The sequence below is a fragment of the Sciurus carolinensis genome, chromosome 3 (genome assembly GCF_902686445.1).
Source record: "Sciurus carolinensis chromosome 3, mSciCar1.2, whole genome shotgun sequence".
Classification (NCBI taxonomy): Eukaryota; Metazoa; Chordata; class Mammalia; order Rodentia; family Sciuridae; genus Sciurus; species Sciurus carolinensis.
In genome coordinates this window covers 175,709,045-175,732,338 of record NC_062215.1, presented here as the reverse complement: position 1 = coordinate 175,732,338, position 23,294 = coordinate 175,709,045, and the positions used below count along the sequence as shown (strand labels likewise).

The 23,294-nt window shown below is 39.9% G+C and overlaps 1 protein-coding gene across 1 annotated transcript in view; it reads right to left on the bottom strand.

Annotated features, from left to right (window-relative positions):
* Dis3l2 (DIS3 like 3'-5' exoribonuclease 2) overlaps positions 1-23,294 on the bottom strand; it is a 356,804-nt gene that overhangs the window by 291,707 nt on the left and 41,803 nt on the right. Inside the window, 4 exon segments of the mRNA XM_047544162.1 lie at positions 4,448-4,549; positions 8,717-8,770; positions 15,954-16,111; positions 16,655-16,803. Coding sequence (XP_047400118.1) covers positions 4,448-4,549; positions 8,717-8,770; positions 15,954-16,111; positions 16,655-16,706 — 366 coding nt within the window. The 5' untranslated portion in view covers positions 16,707-16,803.

Sequence of the window (23,294 nt, the reverse complement as noted above, 5' to 3'; positions counted from 1 at the left end):
TGTTTTTGTTTTCTTTGACAGCTGGGGGTGGTTACTGTTGTTTACTTTTTGCAGTCCTGGGAATTAAACCCAGGTCCTTGCACATGCCAGGTGATGTTCTAGTACTGAGTTACATCCCCAGTCCTTCTCATTTTACTTTGAGAAAGGGTCTAAGTTGCCCAGATGGGTCTTGAATTTGCAATCTTCCTGCCTCAGGCTCCTGAGTAAATGGAACTGCAAGTGTGTGCCACAACATGTGGCAGTATCATATGCTTTTAATTTGTATTTCTTTAACAACTATGCTGAATATCTTTTCATATGTTTACCTGCCATCAAATATCTTCTTTAGTGAAGTATCTGCTGAAATCTTTTAATACTTTTGGTAACTGAGTTACTACTGAATTAGAAGACTTCTTTATACTCTAGATAAATGTCCTTAAGTAAAGGACATTTTCTCCTCATCTGTGGCATGTCTTTTAATTTTTGTGTATATTTAAAGGGAAAATTTTGATGATTTTGATGAAGTCAAATTTATTGATGTCTTTCCCTTTTTGTTTCTACACAGAAAGTCCTATGGTCTGAGAATTAAAACTGCTTTACTTCCTTCTTTCCAAGTTGAAAGATTATTCTTTTTTTCTATTGCCTTTTTGTACTGGCTAGGATCTTGAGTGCAATGCTGAATAAAACAGATGAGAAGGGACCTTCTTACTTCAATTTTAGAGGAATTAAGTCTTTCACCTTTAAGAATATGTCTATTTTAAGTATCTCCCACATGTTCTCTATGAGGTTGAGGAACTTACCTTCTATTCCTATTTGTTGTGAGTTTTTATCATGAATGGCTGTAGAATTTTGTCAAATGCATTTTCTGAATTAATGAAATGATGATATATGACTGAATATGGTGTCAAATTTAGTTTGTTAGATGATGAATTGCAATGATTGCTTTTCAAATATTAAGACAACCTTGCATTCCTGGGATAAAGCCCCACCTGCACATGTTGTATTATGCTCACTGGTTTCTATTTGCTAATATCTTGTTGAGTGTTTTTTCAGTGATATTTATGAGAAGGAACATTGGTCTGTAGTTTTCCTTTTGTATAATGTCTTTTACTGGTTTCAGTGTTACAGCAATGTTCACATCATAGAATGAGTTGGGAAATGCTCCTCCTCTCACATTTTCCTAAGTGTCTATGTAAAGCCAGGATTAGCTCTTCCTTAAATTCACCAGTAAGTCAAATAATCTAGGCCTCCATATTTTCTCAATAACATATCTAAAAACAAAAAAACAAAACTTACTATAGCCAGGTAAAACTAATACTTTTTATACCACAACATGTTCTTTCTCACTATATTCCATTTCAATTAATCATATCATCTCACCCATTTTGATTAAACCCAAAACTTAGCAGTTGTCTCTGATTTTCCCTCTTTCATTTACCCTCTGCCTCAAATTCACCTTCAATTCCTATGGCTCTACTTTCAAAATATATCCCTCCTTCTCTCCATCTTAACTGTCAGGCTTCCCAGGTCAGGTTTCCTAATTGGCCATCCCAATGTATGATTATACCCACTACAGTTCACTCTTCTGGCTTAAAGCCCTTAAGTGGACTTTAATTTCTTCCACCTTTAGATACTAACTGCAAAACACAAAAACAACAAGCTGTCTATGAAATCTGAAGGTACTGACTGTGGGAACATTTTTACAAACTCTTAACTGGATAACTAGCTCCAGAGACCTAGTAAGTCATAAAATTAGACCTCTAGAAAAAACACAACTTTGCTGCACTGAATCTTAAAGAAAATACAAATTCTTGTCCAGGAAGCAACAGCACCAAGAAGAGCCAAATTCCAAACCTATCCTCCCAAATGTGAACAACAATCACCTTCACACCCAACCTGGTCTCAAACTTTGATCAACTACCTATCCCATCATCTTAGGCTTTCTGCTCAAACTCAAGAGTACTCCTAACAACACCAGGAATACTGGTGGGTACTCTTGCTGTTCTTATCAACAAGGTAAGTAAGGATCAGGGAAATAATGCAACTAATCTATTTACTCATGTTCATTTATTTCAGACATCTTCCCAGGGCCAAAAGCAGAAAAGACGCCAGGCAACTTGCTCTATTAGCTGTGTCACCCACTTCTGCAGAACTCAACTGATAATATGTTCTGCCTTACCACAGTTCCACCAACTGACACTTCAGTTCATACTCTGGTTTGCTCTAGACACAGAGATGTGGCCTGGGTGTCTATCCCCTCTAAAACTCATGTTGAAACATAATCACAAAAGTCATCTGTTAATGGTATTTGCAGGCGATGTCATCAGGAGGCAATTAGATGAAGTAATGAAGTTGGGACCCACATGATTGCATTTAGTGGCTTTACAAAAAGAGGAAGAAAGGGGCTGGGTTGTGGTTCAATGATAGAGTGCATGCCTGGCATGTGTGAGGCACTGGGTTCAATTCTCAGCATCACATATAAATAAATGAATAGATAAAAGTCTATCAATATCTAAAAAAATTTTCCAAAACAAAAAAAAAAGAAGAGAGACCAACCCAAGTAAGTAAACTTGTTCCATCTCACCCTAAACCACCCTGGGACTCAGCTGAGTCCCCACCAGAGAAGTCTTTCACCAGAAGTAGTTCCTCAACCACACATTTCCCAGCATCCAGAACTGTCCAAAAAATTTTCTTTTCTTTATAAAATTACCCATCTGTGGTTTTCAGTTACAGGAAAGGAAAACAGACTAAGACACCCACGGAACCTACTAACTATTCTCTTCCTAGTCTACCACTGTCACTCCTCAAGTCAAAGGAAGCCACTATTTCTCTTGTTATTTCCTTGACACTTCTTCATTATCATGCTACCTTTTTACTCCTAGGACTGCATCCTTTGGTTTTACCAGGTCCTTATGTGCTCCTCATTGGTTGGACCTGGACAACAACCTGCAAGGTGATGCTTTTCAGAAAACAAGCAGTGACCAAGCCAACCTATGTTCCCAGGACCTGGAGCCAACCCTTTGCTGTACTTTCAAGGAATCAAAGAAGGGGACTATAACCACATTAGGCAGCAACTGGGAGTGAGGGTGGGGAGGTGGACCTCAACTAGACTAGGAAAATTCACTCCCATATAAAATCCTGCATGTAACTTCACATTAATTAAAATTATTAATTAAATTTGTATCAGTGTGATTAGTATATTTCTACCTACTGCACTCTCCACTAAACTGTAAGCTCCATGAGAGCAAGAACTATATCTAATGTGATTATTAGTAAAATCCCTGCACCCTCTGAGTACCTGGCGCACAGTCACAATCAATTACTTTCGCTCTATCAGGTAAAAAAAAAAAAAAAAAAAAAAAATTTTTTTAAAGAATTTAATTTATGCCTCAAAAAAAGTTCTATTATAAGGTGGTACTCCTGTGGTACACATCACATCTTTTCTGGAAAAGCTTATAACATCTAATATTTCTTGAGCTCCTACCATTCTAAGATTTTTTTAAGGACTCTTCTGTTTTTTTATATATATCCTCAATTAATCCTCATGAGAAATCTATAGAGTAGGTACTATGATTATTCCCATTTTATAAATGCAGTATTTAAGACAGAGAGGTTGTATAACTCATCAGAGGTTATACAGAGGAATGACAGGTGAGATTCAAACCAAGGTAGCCTCACCTAAAAACCCACACTTCTCAGAATTACTACAGAATATCCCTTTCCTGAAAAGAATCTAAATTCTTAAATACCAAGGAACTAAGCCAAAATTAAACAAGATAAATTCATACTTGTAAATAACAAGTCACCAGTTCCACATGACAATTCAAAAAAAAAAAAAAAACTGAATCATTCCCATGTCTGACTCTTACTGTTATTTAAAACAGTCAAAACTAAAACCACTCTTACTTTTCAAATGACAGACACTAATGAGAGACTGAAACCTAAAACATTCTCATATTAAAAATGTTTTCTTCTGTGACTAAATCCCTGTTATAAAAATGCTTAAAGGCAATCTTTATCTGCCAAGGGATGCCAAATCACCAAACTGGGCCTAAAAGAACTGCCATGTATTGCCCAGATTTTCCAGTACAAGGAGCAGAAATGTGTGAAGAATGCACCATCTCCATGGTTTTGTCTTTCCAGATCTTGCAACATAGGGTGTAGGGAAATAACATGTTTCAAGTTTGACTGGATCCTGCAAGCTTTCTTTCTACCCAGAAAAACACCAGAAAACAATGCAAGGCATCTGACAGGGAAGACAGACTGGAGAGGGAACAAGAAGAAAATCCTAATTATTAGATTTTTGCCCAGCAGACACCTGTAAAGTCCTGAACACTCTATAGACTCTTTCAGAGGCACAGGGCCTGAGAGGTCTGTGATTCCCTGGGTTTTTGATACTGCACTGGTGTTCCATGGAATGCAAAAGACCCCAAGAAGAAGATCTTTAGAAAAAGAAAACTTAACTCACCTTCCACTGCTCCTCGGGAAGCAGTTTCACAACCACCAGATCCCCATTTAAGGCTCTATTACGAGCAACAACCCCATCGATAAAAATATCTCGATCACCGTCCTAGATTGGAGAGAAAAATAAAGGCACAGTCAGCTCACCAGAGCTCAGAGTCAAAAGCATTTCCTTGGTTGAAGAATGTTAAACTCCATAATCTTTCCATTGACTTGACAGAAACACTAGTCCACACCCACACACATATATAAGGGGAATTCAGTCTCCTTCATTCTTCCAGAAATTCACACTAGTTGTGCCTTTCCAGAGGATAAGAAGTCAAATGCTAATTTTTCTTATAGAAGGTGACAGCAAAAGAGTCTAGAAAGCCACCAAATTTTTTTATGAGATGCTGGACATAGGTAAGATTTGACACAAAATGGACAGAGGGTGATTACTATGAAATTCTGTAGTTAGCTAAAACTGACATTTCAAAATCACCATGCAAAAAGTGGGGGGGATTAATTGCTCAGCATTTTTGTAGTTTCCAATTGCAAACCATCAGATATCTCTTAAAACAGGTTTTCTATTCAATTTCCAATCTAGCTAGGGGTTGGCAGCTGTGGCCTCCAATCTGCCAAGGCTGACCCCACCCTATTCCCTGAGCAACAGCTACCGTGTTAACGACAAGGAATTATTGCAGCTGACCTCATGATGAGTTTCTCAGGAAATAAAGAGACACTAGGAAATAAGAGAGTGAACAACTCAAGTGTCACCTATCACCATCCTGTTGCCTTCTGCAATTTAGAGAGTGACATGATCCTGTGGTCCTCCCTGGAATGAAGAAAGCTATTTCGAGGTCACCCTAACCTATTCTCTTTTGTCAAAACACATGCAATTAAACGCCTCTTTCATAAGCACCTTATAACCACTCCTTGTCAGCTCAGAGATGTAAATGCTAGTATGACAGTAGTGTCATCTTCCTATCCCAAGAAACCAAGGAAAGAAGGGCTGAGTTGAAACCCCAGACAACACACAACACCCAGTTATTCCACACTACTTGGATCTTCCTTAATTCATTTAGAAGCTTGTATCTACTGCCAAATCGCTAAAAGATACTAAACTTGGTAACTATTCAATATCAAAGTTTGAATCATCCCTCTTAACTAGCTCTTAAGGCCAAAAAGTTCAACTCTTTATTTTGATGCCATAAGATTTGTCCTACACAACAGAAAAAAAATTTTTAAAGGAAAAAGAAAAATGGATAATGTTCTTAAACTACTAAGTAGATACTTAAGCACACAAAACTATCTATTTGATGTTACGTAAGTTCATAACCATTTGGGATAAGAACTAACTCACAAAATCAAATCTCTAAATTTTTTTTTTTTGTCTTTCCAGAAACCTTGATATTTTAAAGTTGTAGTGAATAGATAAAACTTAATACACCTCTTCATTTACAAATAACGAATGTGCTTTCCTGGAGTAATCCACAGAAGAAATATAAACAGATCTGAAGTAATCTTAATACTCAGGAGAGAGGATGAAGGAAGCCAATCTAAGTATGCCATGATGTCCAGAGCATCCTCCATGGATGGAAGAGCTAGCTCCCAGTGGATCAGAAATAAAGTCCACAGCTGCATAAAGGGTGTCTCCCATAACAAGACCCATAAAAAATTTCAGAGCTTCTTGGCCCAATATAATTCAGAATAGAAAGTGTGCTTTAAAATTAAAAAAAAAAAAAAAAAAAAAGAAGGCCAGGACTTTTCCATCTGATTCATTTTTCCTCTTTATCCTATCCCCAACTAAAATAAAAATACATATCAATAATATCATTTTATCTAGGTAAGTTTCAAAGTCATATGACTTTATTCAGACTCTATATTTTACTTTTATTGATTACTCCCAAGAGACTACCAAGGACACATAAGTGACTCATTCCATGTGTTTTGGATTTGTCAAACAAAAATGAAAATTGATTTTCTATCAGCGGAAATTACAATGAGCCTAAGTCAAGTTCCCTCAAAACAAAACAGTACTTGATAACTGAATATCAATTCATTGTTCTTAAACTACTAAGTAGATATTTAGGCACAGCAAAACTATCTATTTGATGTTACGTAAGTTCATAACCATTTGGGATAAGAACTAACTCACATAATCAAATGTCTAAATTTTTTTTTGTCTTTCCAGAAACCTTGATATTTTAAAGTTGTAGTGAATAGATAAAATTTAATACACCTCTTCATTTACAAATAACGAATGTGCTTTCCTGGAGTAATCAAGCCCAAACCCACTGATGACAGCCCCTATACTTAGTGGTGGCTAAAGGGCAGGTATTTCTAAGGGCAATGGATAGAGGTTAGATACGTGAGGTAAGATGCCCATATATGTGCATTCAAGAACCTTCAATGACTGCAAGGGAGCCATGAGGGGACAGGAAGTCAGGACTGGGAAAGGAAGGGGCAGGTCAGAGGTGGACCTCCTTTGCATGGAGTTCCAAGAAATCTGAAAATCGGTTAGGTAGCGTGGCCGAGCGGTCTAAGGCGCTGGATTAAGAAATCTGAAAATCCCACATTTGAAGGAAACATGAGGTAAATCTGGCAAAGAATACATCTTGTCATAGAATATATTTTACTTAACCATCTATTAGTCTCATTTACAACTTTCCAAAATCTGATATAAGGTGTACATGCTTCCTTTTATACTTTTGTCCAAAGCCCCACACCTGATAGGTAGTAACCTAATGGATTTAACTTAGGGAAATTCAAGACTGTGTACTCAGTGAGAAGAGAAAACTAGCAGTAAACTTTTCAAACTACTGTAGTTCCCCTTACCACTCCAACCCATGAGTGCAAACTTCAGTCTGCACAGATGAGGTTTGAAATTACTCAGTTCACAGGTGCCTCTCAAGATGAACTTCTTACTGCATTGAATGTAATTCTCATGCTTAAAAATCCATGTTTCATACATGAGGGCTGCTAATGTAATCAAGTTCCTCCAACTGGTATGCCAAGGAAGAAAATCATTCTTTCCAATGCAGAGAAAACAGTGGTTATGCAGAACTTAGAGAATGATGGCTTATCCATCTCCAGCATGGCACCTTCCTAAGAAATACTTGTGGGTAATTTTTTTGATTCCTGTATGTGATCTTTATCTTATGAGCAAAGTCTGGAATGTAATACCCACATAAACTGCACTTCCACTGTGCAATGGAACTGTTCCTGCTGACCCTCAATTCTGACTCAAGTACCATGGGCAATACATATACTATGTTCTGTTACAGAACAAAACAGAATATGATTCAGAATAATATGACATTTCAGTGATGCTTTTTATTGAATCAAATGGGTAAGACTGGAACTTGAATGCAAAAGGAAATCCTTGGCTTCCAAAGGGCCAGGGAAAAGGGACTAAACAGAACTTGAGAACAGGTCTTAAGATTATTATAACAAAAAGAATAACAGTATCACTTATGAAGTATATGACTGGACTTAAAATCTCACTAAATTTGTTATTTAACATAATGAAATACATTAACTGAAATACCTGTATTCCATTTCATCATCTACAGCCGAAGTTGATCCCTATGGTTTCTCTGTGAAAAATCTATAGCTATCCTGCTTATATGGCATCCTGGAAAAGTTAGGCCAGGAATTTGAGAACATTGCCCTCCCAGCTTTGCACAATCAGGTCTTCTCCAGAGACCTACAGCTAAGGACATGTCAGTGTGAACTTGCTTTAACTGGACAGAACCTCTTAAAATGAGTCATGAATGTAAGAAAGGATCTAACGAGCCAACGGTAAAGAGCCTTGTTACCAAGTGCTATCACCTGCATGGAAGTGAAGTGAGAAACCCACCAAAAAAAAAAAAAAGCATTACACATTATTTTTGGACAAATGTTCAGATTAGCTCATGCAGTAGATCGAAAGTAGATAGCATATTTGCTTAGGAAAGATTAACTTAAATCAGTGGAAAAAACCATAAATCCTTTTAAGCTGTAAACCAAGGGCGTCCAATTACACGAACTGGCGGGTAGTCTGCCTGGGGCCAGCTGCTCTCTGCAGCCTGGTAACAAATGCCGTCCCTCTCATTTGGCCTATGATTTCAAGACTGGCAGAAGGGGTGGTGAACCAAAGGCAAATTTTGCTTATTTAGATTTGAAACAAATCTTTCCCCATCCTCAATTTCATTTTACTGCTTTGCTTTTTAGTTAGAATAAGTGATTTCAGTTTCAGAGCACATCTAAAAAATTAAGTGTGACACCAAGTTTATTATAAAGTTATTGAACTTACCGGGGAAGGAATGAAGGCTTCGTGAAACTTCTTTGGATTGATTCTCAGTACACCCTTTAAAACAAAAATAAAATCTGTGAAAATCTAATTACCTATATGTTTTTATTTTTCTATATATAATGTTATTTTCCAATAAAAAGTTGAACAATTTGTTCTAGAATACAAGTTAGATATATGAGAACTATTCATTAAATACATGAAATGTGATTTATGCTGATGTGCACAACACCAGAACCCATGGAAAACTGAAAACTTAAGACTGGCACTTGCTGAGAACAGGCAAAGGTGAGGATCAGCAGAGCTTGGCAAAGAGTGGGAAAGTGGCAACTATTGAGATTTTAGATGCCCCCATATGTGCTGATCTTCAAACTTAAACCTTGACCTTAAGAATAAGATTATCTGGGGTTCATGCCTCACTACATGTTTGTTTGTTTGTTTGTTTGTTTTTATTCTCCCCACTCCAAGAATGCTGCACAACTGATTGTTTCTGTAACAATTTGCAAAGTGATACAAGTTGATTTTCAACCTGGATACTTAGCCTCAAAGAACTAGATGCATATGTTTTACTGAGGCCCCTCTGCAGAGTTGAATGACTCAATAATTCAAAATGGTCCATAACCAGTTCCTAATGCAAAAGGGAATGCTGGCTCCAAGAGCCAGGCCACCCAGTCGGCCTTCTACTTCTTTCCAGCACCGAATCAGGGTCCACTTCTATTTATGCACAGCATGCAGGTGGGGCCAGTCCTCAATAACGGTTCAGTGTCTTAGGCCTTTGCAGGAAGCTGCAAGCCTCCCCAGGTTCCAGCTGCATTCGCAGGCCACTGGAACACAGGGAAGGAAGCAGTTATTTTCCTAACGGCCAGATTCAAATGATAACTTTAGAAAGTGTTTTAAATAAAATTTCCCCCTAAAGTGAATGACTCAAAGAAACATAATTAATGAAATAGGTGAGGAGATAAAATGAAGCAGAAAACACTTTATTTCCTTCACTGGTAAACCATTTTTAAATTACAAATGTCTGTGCCAGAGTATACAATGTCGTATCAAATGAACTACTATAAATGATCCTTCAGCCCTTAGTTACTTATCAAGGGATGGGGGTGATAACTAATCTCCATCCTCATTGTAAAGGAAAATGTGCAGAATGCCAAAGTGAAGATGCAGTTTACTTTCAGCTGGAGGACCAGGAAAGCCTCCACAGATAAGTCTGACCTGATCCCTGATGGAAGGGCAAAATTTGCAAGTAAATCAAAAGAGAAGGACAGTAGAAGACACAGCGTTAGCAAAAGTGGATAAGAGAGCCAAAATTTACTCGTCCCCGTCATGCTACAACTTTGCTTCGGGTGAGAGAGAGGGGCAGGGAAATATGGCTGGCAAAGCTCCCTGAGGCCTCCCTTAATAGTGCTAAAGCAATTCACTTCAAGGACAGATGTTTCCTCCTGGGGAAGAGGAAAAATAAAACTTACATTCATCCTAAATATTCATCTACTCAATAACTCCTATAACTAGCATGGTAAGTGTCCTCTAAAGTGATTGCAAAGACAGTGAAGAGTCACAGTCTTCACCCTCACAGAGCTCACAGTCTAAGCAGGGGAAGAGACTCCAAACAATTCAAAGTCAGTTCACTGAAATTACATTTTTAACTATTTCATTTTCTGACTCCAGGCACCTTTTTCTAGCCTGAGTTTTGTTTTTCTTGTTGTTGTTGTTGTTTCTTAATTCCTATTCTTTTATCGCCCCTTCCAGTTCAGTGAATGGTTTGCACGTGAAGAAATAAAGAAATGAGAACAGTCCCTGCTTTAAATGTGCCTTTAATTACACAGTACTCAGAGAGGCCAAGGCTGGGCTCAGGGGGAAAAACATGTTACTCAAGGCTGCATCTAGGCTCTATTAAAAGGAAAAGACATTAAAGAGACCATAAAGATTTTACTCACAATTCTGTGTCTCAAACTTTCATATGTAAAAGCATACAGGGAAGGATAGAAGTTGTCTTCCAAAACAAGCATTTGTAAATTTGATTAGAGCACAACTCTTAAGAACTGTACCTCAGAAACAGAACCCCTGAGAGTTCAAATCACAATAACAAAAAGAAAGCTCCAACGGGGTCCCACAGCAAACCAGGGTGGTTCCTACAGCCTGCAGAGAAGCTAGCAGCACAATCTCTCAAGAGTGATCAGTCAGAATGAAGGGAAGGGAGGGGGGATAAAAACAGGAAAGACAGTAGAATGAACTGGACAGAACTTCCTACGTTCATATATGAATACACGACCCGGGTAACTCCACATCATGTACAACCACAAGAATGAGATCCTAATTAGAGTAAGTTGTACTCCATCTATGCATAATATGTCAAAATACACCCTACTGTCATGTATATCTAAAAAGAACCCTCCAAAAAAGATCTGTCAGCTGTGAGACATATCCAGCACATGCTCTGTCTTAAATGGAGAAGTGTCAGACTCTCCTTCTCCTGTTTCTCCAACCATCCCCAACCTCGCCCAGTCCCCCATCTCGCATCTGCCTCCTAAAACCTCCTCTAGCCCGGGAATTTGGCCAGTAAGGATCCCGTATCTTCCATTTCTGTTCTGAATGCTACTGCAACTCCTCACTGACTCGAAATCTAGATGTTCCTTGATGCCATCATGTCCCTTGAGTGCTCTCAGGAATGGGGGGGGGGACTATCTCCTCCTTGCTTTTCCATTATGGCTTTAAAATTAGTTTTCACCTCCATTCACTTTCAAAAACTCCTGGTCCTTTTAAGTTCATGTCATTAGCTCCTGCTAAACTTCTTTGGTGCTGCCATCTTCAAACTTTCCAGTTACAGTTTCAGTTCACTAGTGTGTTGACTGGTAGCTCACTGCCTTTCCCTCCATCCCCACTCACATAAACATTTTTGGGACTTCACAAGCATATCAGTCATTAGGCAACTCTAGTCTGTCATCCTAGGTACCTTTTCCACCCACCCCACCACTCTCTCCCACGTCCACCACCTGTATTCTGTCATCACCACTAATTACACTACTTTCAAACATAAGCCAAACCTCACTCTTTCTGAGTACAACCTTCTGTCCTTCCAGCTCACTTACTGAAGAAACTCCACTTCAACAATCCTTCAGTTTCACCAAGACCTCCAAAACCACAGTTCAACTACCTTTTTAAAATTCACTAATTCCCACGATGCTTACTCCTTTGCTTGGCTACCTAGCTGACGTGGCCTGCCATAATTTCTTACCCTCACAAACCCTGAGCTTTGGGCCCCTCTTCCACTTATACTCAATCAGTAAGGCTCTCCCTCAACTGACTCTAGCTGTCTTCCTTATCCCTACCTACCCAAGGAACCACATAACTGGATTCATTTGCCTCACTTGGCCATGATGAAGATGGTTTATCTGACTTATAGGATGTCTGAGAACATCCTGAGGAATTTCACACATAATAAGTACATATTCCAGATTATCTTCAAAAACTCTAAGATCTAGCACCAGCTGTGGACAGCTGTCTCCACATGGCAGCAACCACCTGAGATGAGAAACAGACACTTCCTCAGATGATAATGAATGTCATCTCAAGTGTCACTTCCATAGGTATCCTCTGGGCCACAATACTGTTCTGACAGCTTCATCTCTACAAACTAATTTAATCCCCACAACAACTAAGAGGCAGGGACTATTATATTCTTATTTGCATGGGAGGGAACTGAGCACTGAGAGAGTGAGTAAACTGCCACCACCACACTGCGTCCAAGCCCTGAGTCCCCGCACTCAACTGGTTCAGGGCCTACTTGCTAGCCGCGTGGCCTCTGGGCCTCCGCCCTCATGCATCCATTCTTCACCTCCTGCCTCCCCATAGGTCAGCGTGCGTTCTGATCCTCCATCTACCCTGTCTTCTTAATCACCACAGCATCCACTGAGCCACCCTGGCTTCCTCTCTTTGCTTCACTTTCCACATCTAACCTGTCAGAAGGTCATGTCAGCGATCACTCCACATCCACCTACTCCTCTCCCTCTCCCTCTTCACGGCCACCGCCCTTGTTCAAGTCTTCGTATGTTCTTGCCCAGTTTACTTCAATGGCTTTCTGAGTGGATTCCCAAGTTCCACTCTAGTCCATTCATCTCCCAATAGCCAGAGAGATGTTTTTAAGACATGAAACAGAACATGTTCTTCCTGCTTAATACCCCTTCAATGACTTCCCACTGTTCTTTGAATAAAATCCAACTCCTTGAGACCCTCCATGACTTGGCTGCCGTCTACTCTCCAACTACCCCCATATTGTAATGCCCTCTGTTCTTTTATGTTCCAATGGGCTTCCTTCCTGCTCCTCAAAACACCAACCCTACTTCCACTTGCTGATCTCTGCCTATATTCCTCTCCAAAGGCTTAAAATGGCTGACTCCTTCTCATCCTTCAGATCTAAACTCAGATCTCAACTCTTCTCACAGAGGCCTTCCCTAACCATCCTAGATAAAGTGGCTCCCCTGGAATGATTCTCTCTCATCTTTATTTCCCTATTAACAATTTACACAATCGTAATTTCTTTTGCATTACTTTAGTTATTTCTGTGGACCTCCCCTATCTTGCTCACTCATATATGTGTGGTGTTTACTAGTTTGTCAGTAAACATTTCTTGAGTTAATTAATTAATTAATGTCTGTAGAGCTGACACTCTACTATTGCCCCTGGTAGTAAAGTTATTTAGTGCCACCTCTCCCTTCTGAATGACTGGGCATTCCACTGTAATGTCACCTTAATTTACACCCAAGTATTTTCCAGTTGACTTCATGCTTAACAAAGGTTCCAAGAAACTAGCCCATCCTGTCCTCTGTCTTCCTGGACTTGGACTTTTTCAGAGGTCAGGTAACAATTCACACCACTATTTTACCCCAGGAGGAACTCTGGCATGGTGCCTCAGCCAGTGCATCCTCTGGGATCTGAAACAGCCATTCTACCATCTTCCTCCTCATTTCTCCTTGGTCATCACCCCAAAGTGAGGCCCCTTCCTGACACATCTATCATTTTCTCATCTCTCCAAACATCTCCTATAACCACCTCCCAATACTACACCTGTGGAGAAAGAAATGACATGTGCTCTTTGATGTAAGAACCTGTTTATTAAAAAGAAGAAACTTCAAAACTACACGTACATGATCATGTGTTATTGCTGGTTAGTTTCAAACATAGAAGAGGTTTCTCCGGTCACTGTCATCTCTTCTTCCCCACATAGGGCAAACAATGAAATCTCAAATTAGTAGTCAAGGTATTGAAAAAACATTATTTTACTTCTGTTTTTAAAACCATAAAATCTCTCAGTGAAAGTTTATTTTCTCTGGATTGGGAAAAGGAAAAGGAGGACATGATATACGAAAGTTAACAAATGTTTCAAAGTATATCTAATACACTTAATTTTCTCCAACAGCATTAAAATATCCTTCCTTGTCCAGTTTTTTACCTTACCCAGCCAGACCTACACACGGAAAGTTTATATCCAAAAGCAGATGGACTCTGTTTCTCTGCCTATGAAAATCTTATTTACAGTGTTGTATATTTCACACGGTGACCTCATATCTGGAACCCATTCCTCTCCCCATCTGCAAAGAACAACTGTTCTCACATGTGGGGGGAGGCTCTGGCTGTGGAGTCTCATGATGTCACAGGCCAGGAGGAATCACTTACCAACTCCTGGGAATGAGAGTTGTTATATTGATCAGATTTTTGTTTTGTTTTAATGTCAGCAAAAAGTCACTTCAAAAGCAAAAGTTAAAAGCAAAAAGAAACACTGTGGCAGAATATTGTTCTTACCCAGTTTTATCCCTATACAGGTATAATTATGCAATGAAAATTCTAAGCTAATTTTCTCTCAAATTATAACAACTGAGATTCCCTCTCATTTTTCTTCAAAAGACACTATCTTGATCTTTACACAAAAAATAAATACTTATTCAACATAAATTTATTAAGCATCAGCCAAGTGCTAGGCTCACATTTTCATATAAGCCATGTGGCAATATTTCTATGCTAATCCAAGAATTATGAAACAAACTTAAAGAATAACTGGCCCTACCTCCTTCTTCAGCCTTGTTACCTGATACCTGCCTTAGATACGCCCCCAAGGAGACGAAGCTGCCTTACTCTACACTGTTTCACAAGCTCAAGTTTTCATTAGTGCAACTGCATCGCCATATCTCCTTCCCACACACGTATCACTTATCTGCTAAGCCCAAACTATCATCCTCAATACCTACCAAAGATGTTATCTCCTAAAACAGACCTCTCCAGAACTCCACTCCTTTTCCCCAGCATCTTCCTATACACCTGGTCACCCTTCTATCTGAGCACCTGCCACTTCATCCCCAAACCATCAGCGGACATGACTCCCTCCCTCTACGTGACTGCCTCCCTCTATTGGGTTGAAAGCTCTAAGGACCAAAAAACACTCTCATCCACGGTCCTCTCCAAAGCAACCATGCAATATGTTCTTAAGGTTAACTGTTCCAGGCTCACAGGGAATGTGCAATAAATATTTACTCCGTCAAACCACTGAACTAGCCTGTGAACACATTTTGTAAACTGTAAGACAATCAACAAATACTGTCTATTACTCTTCACTGTTTTCTTCCCAATCTTATCCATTTTTCTCAGTCATTCAGCATCTTTGTGCTTCAGGCAAAATGAACTATTACACGTTTGACATATCCAAACCCTACTTCCCACTTCTGCCTTAGTATCTCATACCAGTACCTCCACTTAGAAAGTTCTCCTGCTGGGCTGGGGATATAGCTCAGTTGGTAGAGTGCTTGCCTTGCAAGCACAAGGCCCTGGGTTCAATCCCCAGCACCACAAAAAAAAAAAAAAAAAAAAAAAAAAAAAAAAAAGAAAAAGAAAAAGAAAAGAAAGTTCTCCTGCTTACTCAAACCTTCTCTTCATTTACTCAAACTGCCCAGGGCCTGGCTGCCCAGGGCCTGGCTGTGCAGGGCCCGCCCATATCCCTTCCCATAAAGCATCCCCAGGCAACAACACTGAAGCAAGGGCTCCCTTCTCTCAAATCCCACAGCACTGGGCCTACCACTGTCTTGTGGTGCTTGCCACTTCTAAATGCACTGCAGGTCTAAGAAGCAGTAAACCCTGCACCAATGATGTGACCATCATAAAGCACCCAGCACAGACAGGAAACAGCCGAACGAACAACCGATTGCTTCGGTTCCACATACTCGGGGAATAACCTGTCAGTAGTTTTAGGCACCTGTATGAGTGCTCCTCTCTTCAAGCCTTCTGAAACCGCCTCCTTGGACATATAGGTTTCAAATATGCTCTTTTTCTTCCCTCGCGTGGACTTGTTCTTTGACTTTTTGTCACCTGGTGAAGCACCGAAACCATGTGGACCAACCACAGCGGGGACACCTAGAAACATGAGGCAGCAATCAGCTCTCTCCTCAAACATCTCTGTATTTTTAAAACTGAAGATATTACACTTATTATCATCATCATCATTATTATTTTCAAAGAAAACCCACAGAATGAAATTCTTTGGTGATGAATTCAGTCACAAAAAGGGAAGAATGGGTAAGGAAACATGAAAAAATAAATAAATACACAGATGAGACCTTAGCTTTAAACAAGCACCACAACACGCATGAAACAAAATCTTAAAAATTGGTTTAGTATGCCTTGCTGTTTATAGATACAAACTTTTAAAAATAGGAAGTGGTTATTAAAAGATGGTCCCTTTTCTGGAGAAAATTAAACAGTTGTGCACAATATAATAATGAATTAAGACAACAAAAAACCACACCTAATTCTAGAATAAATAACATGGGAGAACAGTCAATAGTTCACCAGAAGAATTAGTCCCCTCATCCCAAAAGTTGCCCTCCACCTCCACAACCGCTCCTCTCAGATTTCAGTTCTCCCATAGCCAGGGCAGACTCCATTTCCTTGTGCTACCTCTTGGGGTCCCCAGGGGCCGGAGGTTCAATCTGTAGTCAGGATGGCTCATTACTGGTTCCAGGGATTCCTCTTCTCTCCAGATCCAGGGGAGCCTCCACTGCTCAGCTCAGAGTTCTTCCCGTCTGAAGCAGCTCAGTTGTCACCAGCTGAAACCAAAGACATCCCATGAGTGGACAGAGGTCAACCTGCAACCTCTTCTGCCATCCCAGAAATTTAGTACTTTGGTGTACTTGGTTGGCGAAGGCAATATGGTGCCCTCCTGGGTCCTGGCATCACATTTTCCTGAGCAGTTCATCAAGCATACCATCTGTGCTGAGCTTCTTTTCAAACCTTCACAAGGACACAAATCTGCTCCTTTGGAGCACTTCAATTAAATCTCCATAAGTAGGGCAACTGAGGTAGAAAATAAGGAACGATGCTGTACTAATCAGGTTAAGAAACGCACAAAAATAGAAGGAAATGTGGTTTGAGAGATGGTAAAAAGGTTTAGAATCTAAAAACTGTAATGGAATAGGTACTAAAAAGGCTCAAGATGTGGCATTTACTAAGTTTAACCTGGTGGAGTATATCCCTTCCAATAAAGCATCCCTAAGCAGTTAGCTTAGGATCCTAAGGGATCCTGCTGTCAAATCTCGGAGCACTTTATCTATGCCCGTCTTATCATCTCTAAAGGTACTTATTTTATTTATTAAATCATATCAGTGAATTCCTTATAATTCATCCATAAAACCTAATTCACTGCCATAATTTGACATCCCAAATTATGAAGGAAACCCCAGACGGTTCACAAGCTTTCAAATATGGCAATAATTATAATTAGAAGTCTATTCCCCTATTCTTACCTGCCATCACCTCAAACCAGGTATCTAATAAAAAGTCAGGCAGCCACATCTAAAGCATGTAAGAGCAACTAACTACCTGGGTCAGCAGGCTGGAAGCTGCAGCCTTGTGGCAGGTACCTGGCTTTCTACCTGGATAATGAATACGCCACCAGTTTCACATTTTAGTCTCTGCTAGCTATCAGCCCAGGGGTCAAATCTATATTTGCAAACTTCCAAAATCCTGGGGGCAGCCTACTTTCCCATAAAATAGATCATGACATTGCTCTGAACACTAGTTTCCACTTCCTTCAAATGGTCCCCACACATCCTTCACGAAAATATGATTTTTCATTTAATTAATACTAATTCTGGAGAAGAAATGACAAAGATAACAGACCACTTGGTGGTACATGAAGTGATTGGGAGATAAAGTAACCCAACTTCAAGGAGAGTGTGAAACAGATGGCCTTCCAGACACAGCAAGGAAATAGCAAAGGTACAGCAAGGGGTCCAGACTGTCCAAGCGTTAATCCAGAGGCCTCGCCCTTCATTAACTCAACGAATTCTTCTGCAAAGCACTGTACTGGGCAGAATGAGGGATAAAAGGTCATTAGGTTTGGGGTTGGGATATATTTTCCCAGTATTTTCTGTACTTTTTTTTTTTTGTAATTTTTATTGGTACATTATAATTATACATATAGTGGGATTGTTACATATTTGTACATGCACACAATATAACCATATAATTTGATCTATTTTGTTCTGTAGGATATCCCTTTCCTGTTCCTCTTCCCTTCCCCTGGCCCCTTTCTCTAATTTACTGTTCTCCCTCCCGTGTCCATAAGATCCACCTCACGGGGCTGGGGAGATAGCTCAGGTGGTAGAGTGCTTGCCTTGCAAGCACAAGGCCCTGGGTTCGATCCCCAGCACCACAAAAAAAAAAGATCCACCTCACCTTTTTTTTCTTTTTCTCTTTTTCTCTCTAGATTTCACATATAAAAAAAAAAAAAGATGACCCCAGAGTTTCTGAATTTGGCTTATTTCACTTAATATAATATTCTCAAGTTCCATCTATTTTCCTGCAATTAACATAATTTCATTCTTCTTTATGACTGAATAAAACTCCATTGTGCATACATGCCACCTTTTAGAGGTCAATAGGCTTTTTAAATCATATTGAAATAATAATACAGTACCATATGGACAAATGTACACATGATGGGAGGTAAAGGGTATCTCCAGGTCAGGGAATCTAAAAGAATTTGGGGAAGGATTTCAAGGCAGAACTGAGTGTGAGAGATGCCTACTCCTGGCAAAATGAAACAAAAATAGAAATACAGAGGGCTCAGGCAGATTCTTATATTAACAACCTTGGATTAATACAGAATGAATTACTAGGCTAGAGTCCCACCTATATGAAGGGAGGTAGTGACCAGTTGGGTTTTTCAAAGGCATAAGGAAATTTCTAAAGCATTAACAAGCAGAAGAGAATTACACAGATCAGAGTTGCTTCAGGAAAAATCAACCTGGTCAAGAGCTCAGATTCTAACATTTGAGAAAGAGCAGCAGCAGCTACACCTTAGGAAAGAATAAAAGACATGGGCAAAGGGAAGGAGGGTTGCACTGGAGTTATGCAAACAGACATTGAAAAGAGGCCCTTGAATGTGACCCCAAGCATGGACTCGCATATCTGGCAACCAGGAAGATATGGAGAGAGCCAGCATATGGCAACCTGGTAGTTTCCACCCAGGAGGCCAGGAGACAAGAATATCACTGTGTTAGAGAAGATGATAATCCACCTGGAGTGCTGCATACCTCCACCAAATACTTGGAAGGGGAACATAACTGACAGACAGAAATTAGCCTGTCATTTGCATGTGGATGCTCAGAGTGGTCAAGAACAGATGAGTATGCTGAAACAGAGGAGGATCTAGGACCAAGGACGATTCAGCAACATTCCCTTCCCCACACATAGTTGCGTAGGTCCACAGACCCTGGAGAAGACCCCGGCACTCCTATTTCAACAAAACTGGAGTTGGCGTAACATTTAAGAATGCTGAGAGTTAAAAGTACAGAATATAACAAAGAAGCTAATAAAGACAAAGACAAAAAAAAAAAAAAAAAACCCAACAGGATCAGGTATTATAAAAACAAGGGAGAGAGAACTTCCAAAGGAGGACTGATACATAATCAGGGTTTGTTCCCACTAGTGAGTAAGAACACAAATAATGACAGTCTTGGGTGGAGCAAAGTGTTGGGGACAAACTGTCAATGATCCAAAAGCAAGAACCAGAATTGAGAACCATATATCAATGCTGATGAGGGGAGAAATTAAAAATTCAGAGGAGTTACTGCCAGTTCTATGAAAAGAGGATAAAGAGATCTTGACTCAAATGTTCCTAGGTCAGCAGCATCTGTACCTTTCCTCCACACAGATACCCCAGCTTGTGTGATTTCCACCTCACTCGTCTCTAGCTCAAACAAGGGAATGTTGGAGCAGGTCCATCTTTCAAACCCCAGTGGCTCCCACAGTACCCAAGATAGTAGAGATGTCCAACAGCCACTCCCTACATGGACAGATGAGTGCTTCCATGAAAAAACAATAACAAGTGCAGCAGGGTCATTCAGGAAACCACATTAAAAACAAGGCAGGAAAGAATGGGAAAAGAACACAAGACCCAAGTAGCCAAGTTAGCAAGAACAGGGCAGACAACTGGGCATGGAAATGAACCCCACCTTTGGGTACCAAAGCACTAGAATGAAACAGGAAGATTAGTATTTAAGATACTAAGTGGATGATCAGACAACCTTCCCTCCCCTGTGACACTGTTGTAAAGGCCCACTAATGCTGGAGAATCCTAGGCACTCTTCCCCTGACACACACAAAGCACAAGTCAATTTCCAATTCTCACCAACTTCCAGAACAAGGGCCACTGATATAGTGCCCAGCTGTCCACTGGTTCCTGGAGAGGGACTCCCACCATGGAAATAGTTAGACATTACAAAGAGCTGGGATGGGGCTAGGATCAACAGGCAGTAATGGGCAATGTGTCACATGATACAAAAAGATGGGTATGACAAGGAATGGGGAAATTACTAGACTTGAGGAAAAAAACCTGAAGAAAGCACCTAAGAGAAAGAAGTGGTGTCCTGAGACTCCAAACCTGGCACAATGCACAGTGTGGTAGGTTTATATTTTTAAACAAATGCAGCTGATCTGGGACAGAAATCAGGTTCCAACAAATGCACGCTATGGGACTAATAAGCACCAGGGCCAGGAGTACAGGGGCGAGCCACACACCTGTGGTCAAAACTTGAAAAAGCAAAGTCCTGCAAGTGCCACACTGGTAGGACCCGCGAGTGAGAGCGTCCTAGAACTGCTGTACCTCATCACTGTCTTAGCCAAATCTCAGCCCTAAGGAACAGCAAGAGAAGAAGAAATTTATGAACCTGGGCAGTGGAGGAAACTAAGGAGAAAAGTCAAAAGGCAGGTTTAAAGAGAAAGATTGGGTCTATTCAGAAGCTAAGGAGCCAAGGAAAGCAAGAGATGGAAAATCAAGTAAAAGAAGGTTTAACTGACAGAAAGAAGGGAAAAAAGGGAAAGGGAAGTAAAATAAATCTCACTGAAATTAGAAAAACAATTGACAAATCAGTAAAAAACACATGGATTAATCGACAAGTAACGTTACCTATTAAACATAATCTAAGTAATAGCTAATAGATCTCTATTTCAGAACATGTACTGAAATAAATTTGAATAAAATTTACATGAGGGACACAGTGGGAAAGCTGAAAAGGGAAGAGGCAGAGGAAAGAATGTCAAGAATGAGTGAACAGGAGCTGGGTTGTGGCTCAGTGGTAGAGTGCTTTCCTAGCATGTGTGAGGCCCTGGGTCCGAGTCTCAGCACCACATATAAATAATGAAATAAAGGTCCATCAACATCTAAAAAAATTTTTTTTAAATTAAAAAGTCAAAAATTAGAAAAAAGAATGAATAAACAAAGAATTTGACAAATATTATTCCCCCAAAACAAAAACAACAATACAACAAGAAAACAACAGAAACTGTCAAAAACATTTAAAAATCTGGATACTGACTGAAAACACAAAACAATCAGAGCAGTTGGTTTGGGAAATTTTACCGAATATTAGTAAGAACAGAGGAAGTGTGTGGTGTTTCAGACTGGGGCTCCTACCACCCCACACACACTCTCAATTCCTTGGGGTGGAAGTCCTACTAGTGTGGGGCAAGCTGTGAAAACTGGCAGCTCCACTGCCAGAGGAAGTTAAGTTTATTTGGAGAAGAACAAGAATTCCATGCCTGGGGCACTGTCAAGAACAACACTGATTCCAAGGACAAAAAGTCAGGGAAGGCCAATACCACAACTAACCTGAGTTTGCAATACCAGTCAGGGAAAGTGACAGATCAGCAGACCAAGGAGAAATTTAACAAGGAGAGCCAAGGAATAAGACAGGCAAAGTGGGCCTTGTTCAAAAATCAGCTCTCCCCTGCTGGCCTGGAAGACCGCTTGCACAAGCTGCAAACTTGAAGGAGAGAAACCAGAGGACCCCAAAGAGCTACTCATCCCTAGAAGAAGGTAAGGCCTTGCAAATGTAGGGGGAAAAAAAAAACTAAGGAAACTGCCTGAACTTTGAAATGTACTCCCCAAGCCTCATAAGAACCATTGACAAAGGATGGGAGCCTCATTGTCTTCAAGAAATTTAAACACAACCCCTAACCAATCACAGGCTAACCACTAAGATATGCTGACATGGGACAACTACTTGAAAGTCAGGCAGAAAAAAAGGAAGCCACAGGGTAGGAGAAACAGACTCCAAGTAATTAAACAAACTGAGCAACCACCTCCAACTCTGGGAATCGGAAAACAAAATATATTATCAAAATTGTCCAGCTTACACACACACACACACACACACACACACAAATTATAAGATGCAAAGAAATTGAAAAGAGTGATCCATATACATACACAGGGAGGGAATGTAGTTTCATAGAAACTGTCTGGAGAGGAGCAAAGATTTTTAACATAGCTAACAAAGACATCAAAGCAGTTATTATAAATATGAACAAAGAACTAAAGGAACCATTTTTAAAGTAAAGTGATGATGACAATGACTCATCAACAAAGAGAAATTATTAAAAAAAAAAAAGAACCAAATGGAAATTCCAAACTGAAAGATACAATGACTGAACTAAAAAATTCACTAGAAGCACTCAATAGTAGATTTGAACTTATAGAATAGATAATCAATAAAAATATAGATTGTTGGGTACAGTGGTGCATGTCTATAATCCCAGGAATTCCATAGCAAGTTCAAGAACAGTTTCAGTAACTTAGCAAGGCCTTAAACAACCTAGCAAGACCGGTCTCAAAATTAAAAATAAAAAGGGCTGGGGTGTAGCTCAGTGGTAAAGCACTCCCAAGTTTAATCCCCAGTACCAAAAACAATTAAAAAATGAATTTTTTTAAAAAATTTCAAAATCAGGAACTGTAAGAGTTTCCCTCTGGTTTTTGGAATTTATGATGTGTAACTAATGATTTATTTTAAGCCTCACCAGTCCTTTCTCCTTTGTACTCTCATCTGAACAAGCTGATAAGGTCGTCCATATGCACCCCGCTACATTTGGCACCAGAAGCAAATTCAAACATTGCAAATCCCCAGCAGAAACAAAGTAACTTCTCCCCATCTCCTAGCCATTATGAATGCCTAATCTACCCTTGGCTTTACTGACCCTACTGTCCACACTGCCTCCCACCCACAGCAGAAGTCTTTTTCTTTTAACTAGAGCATTA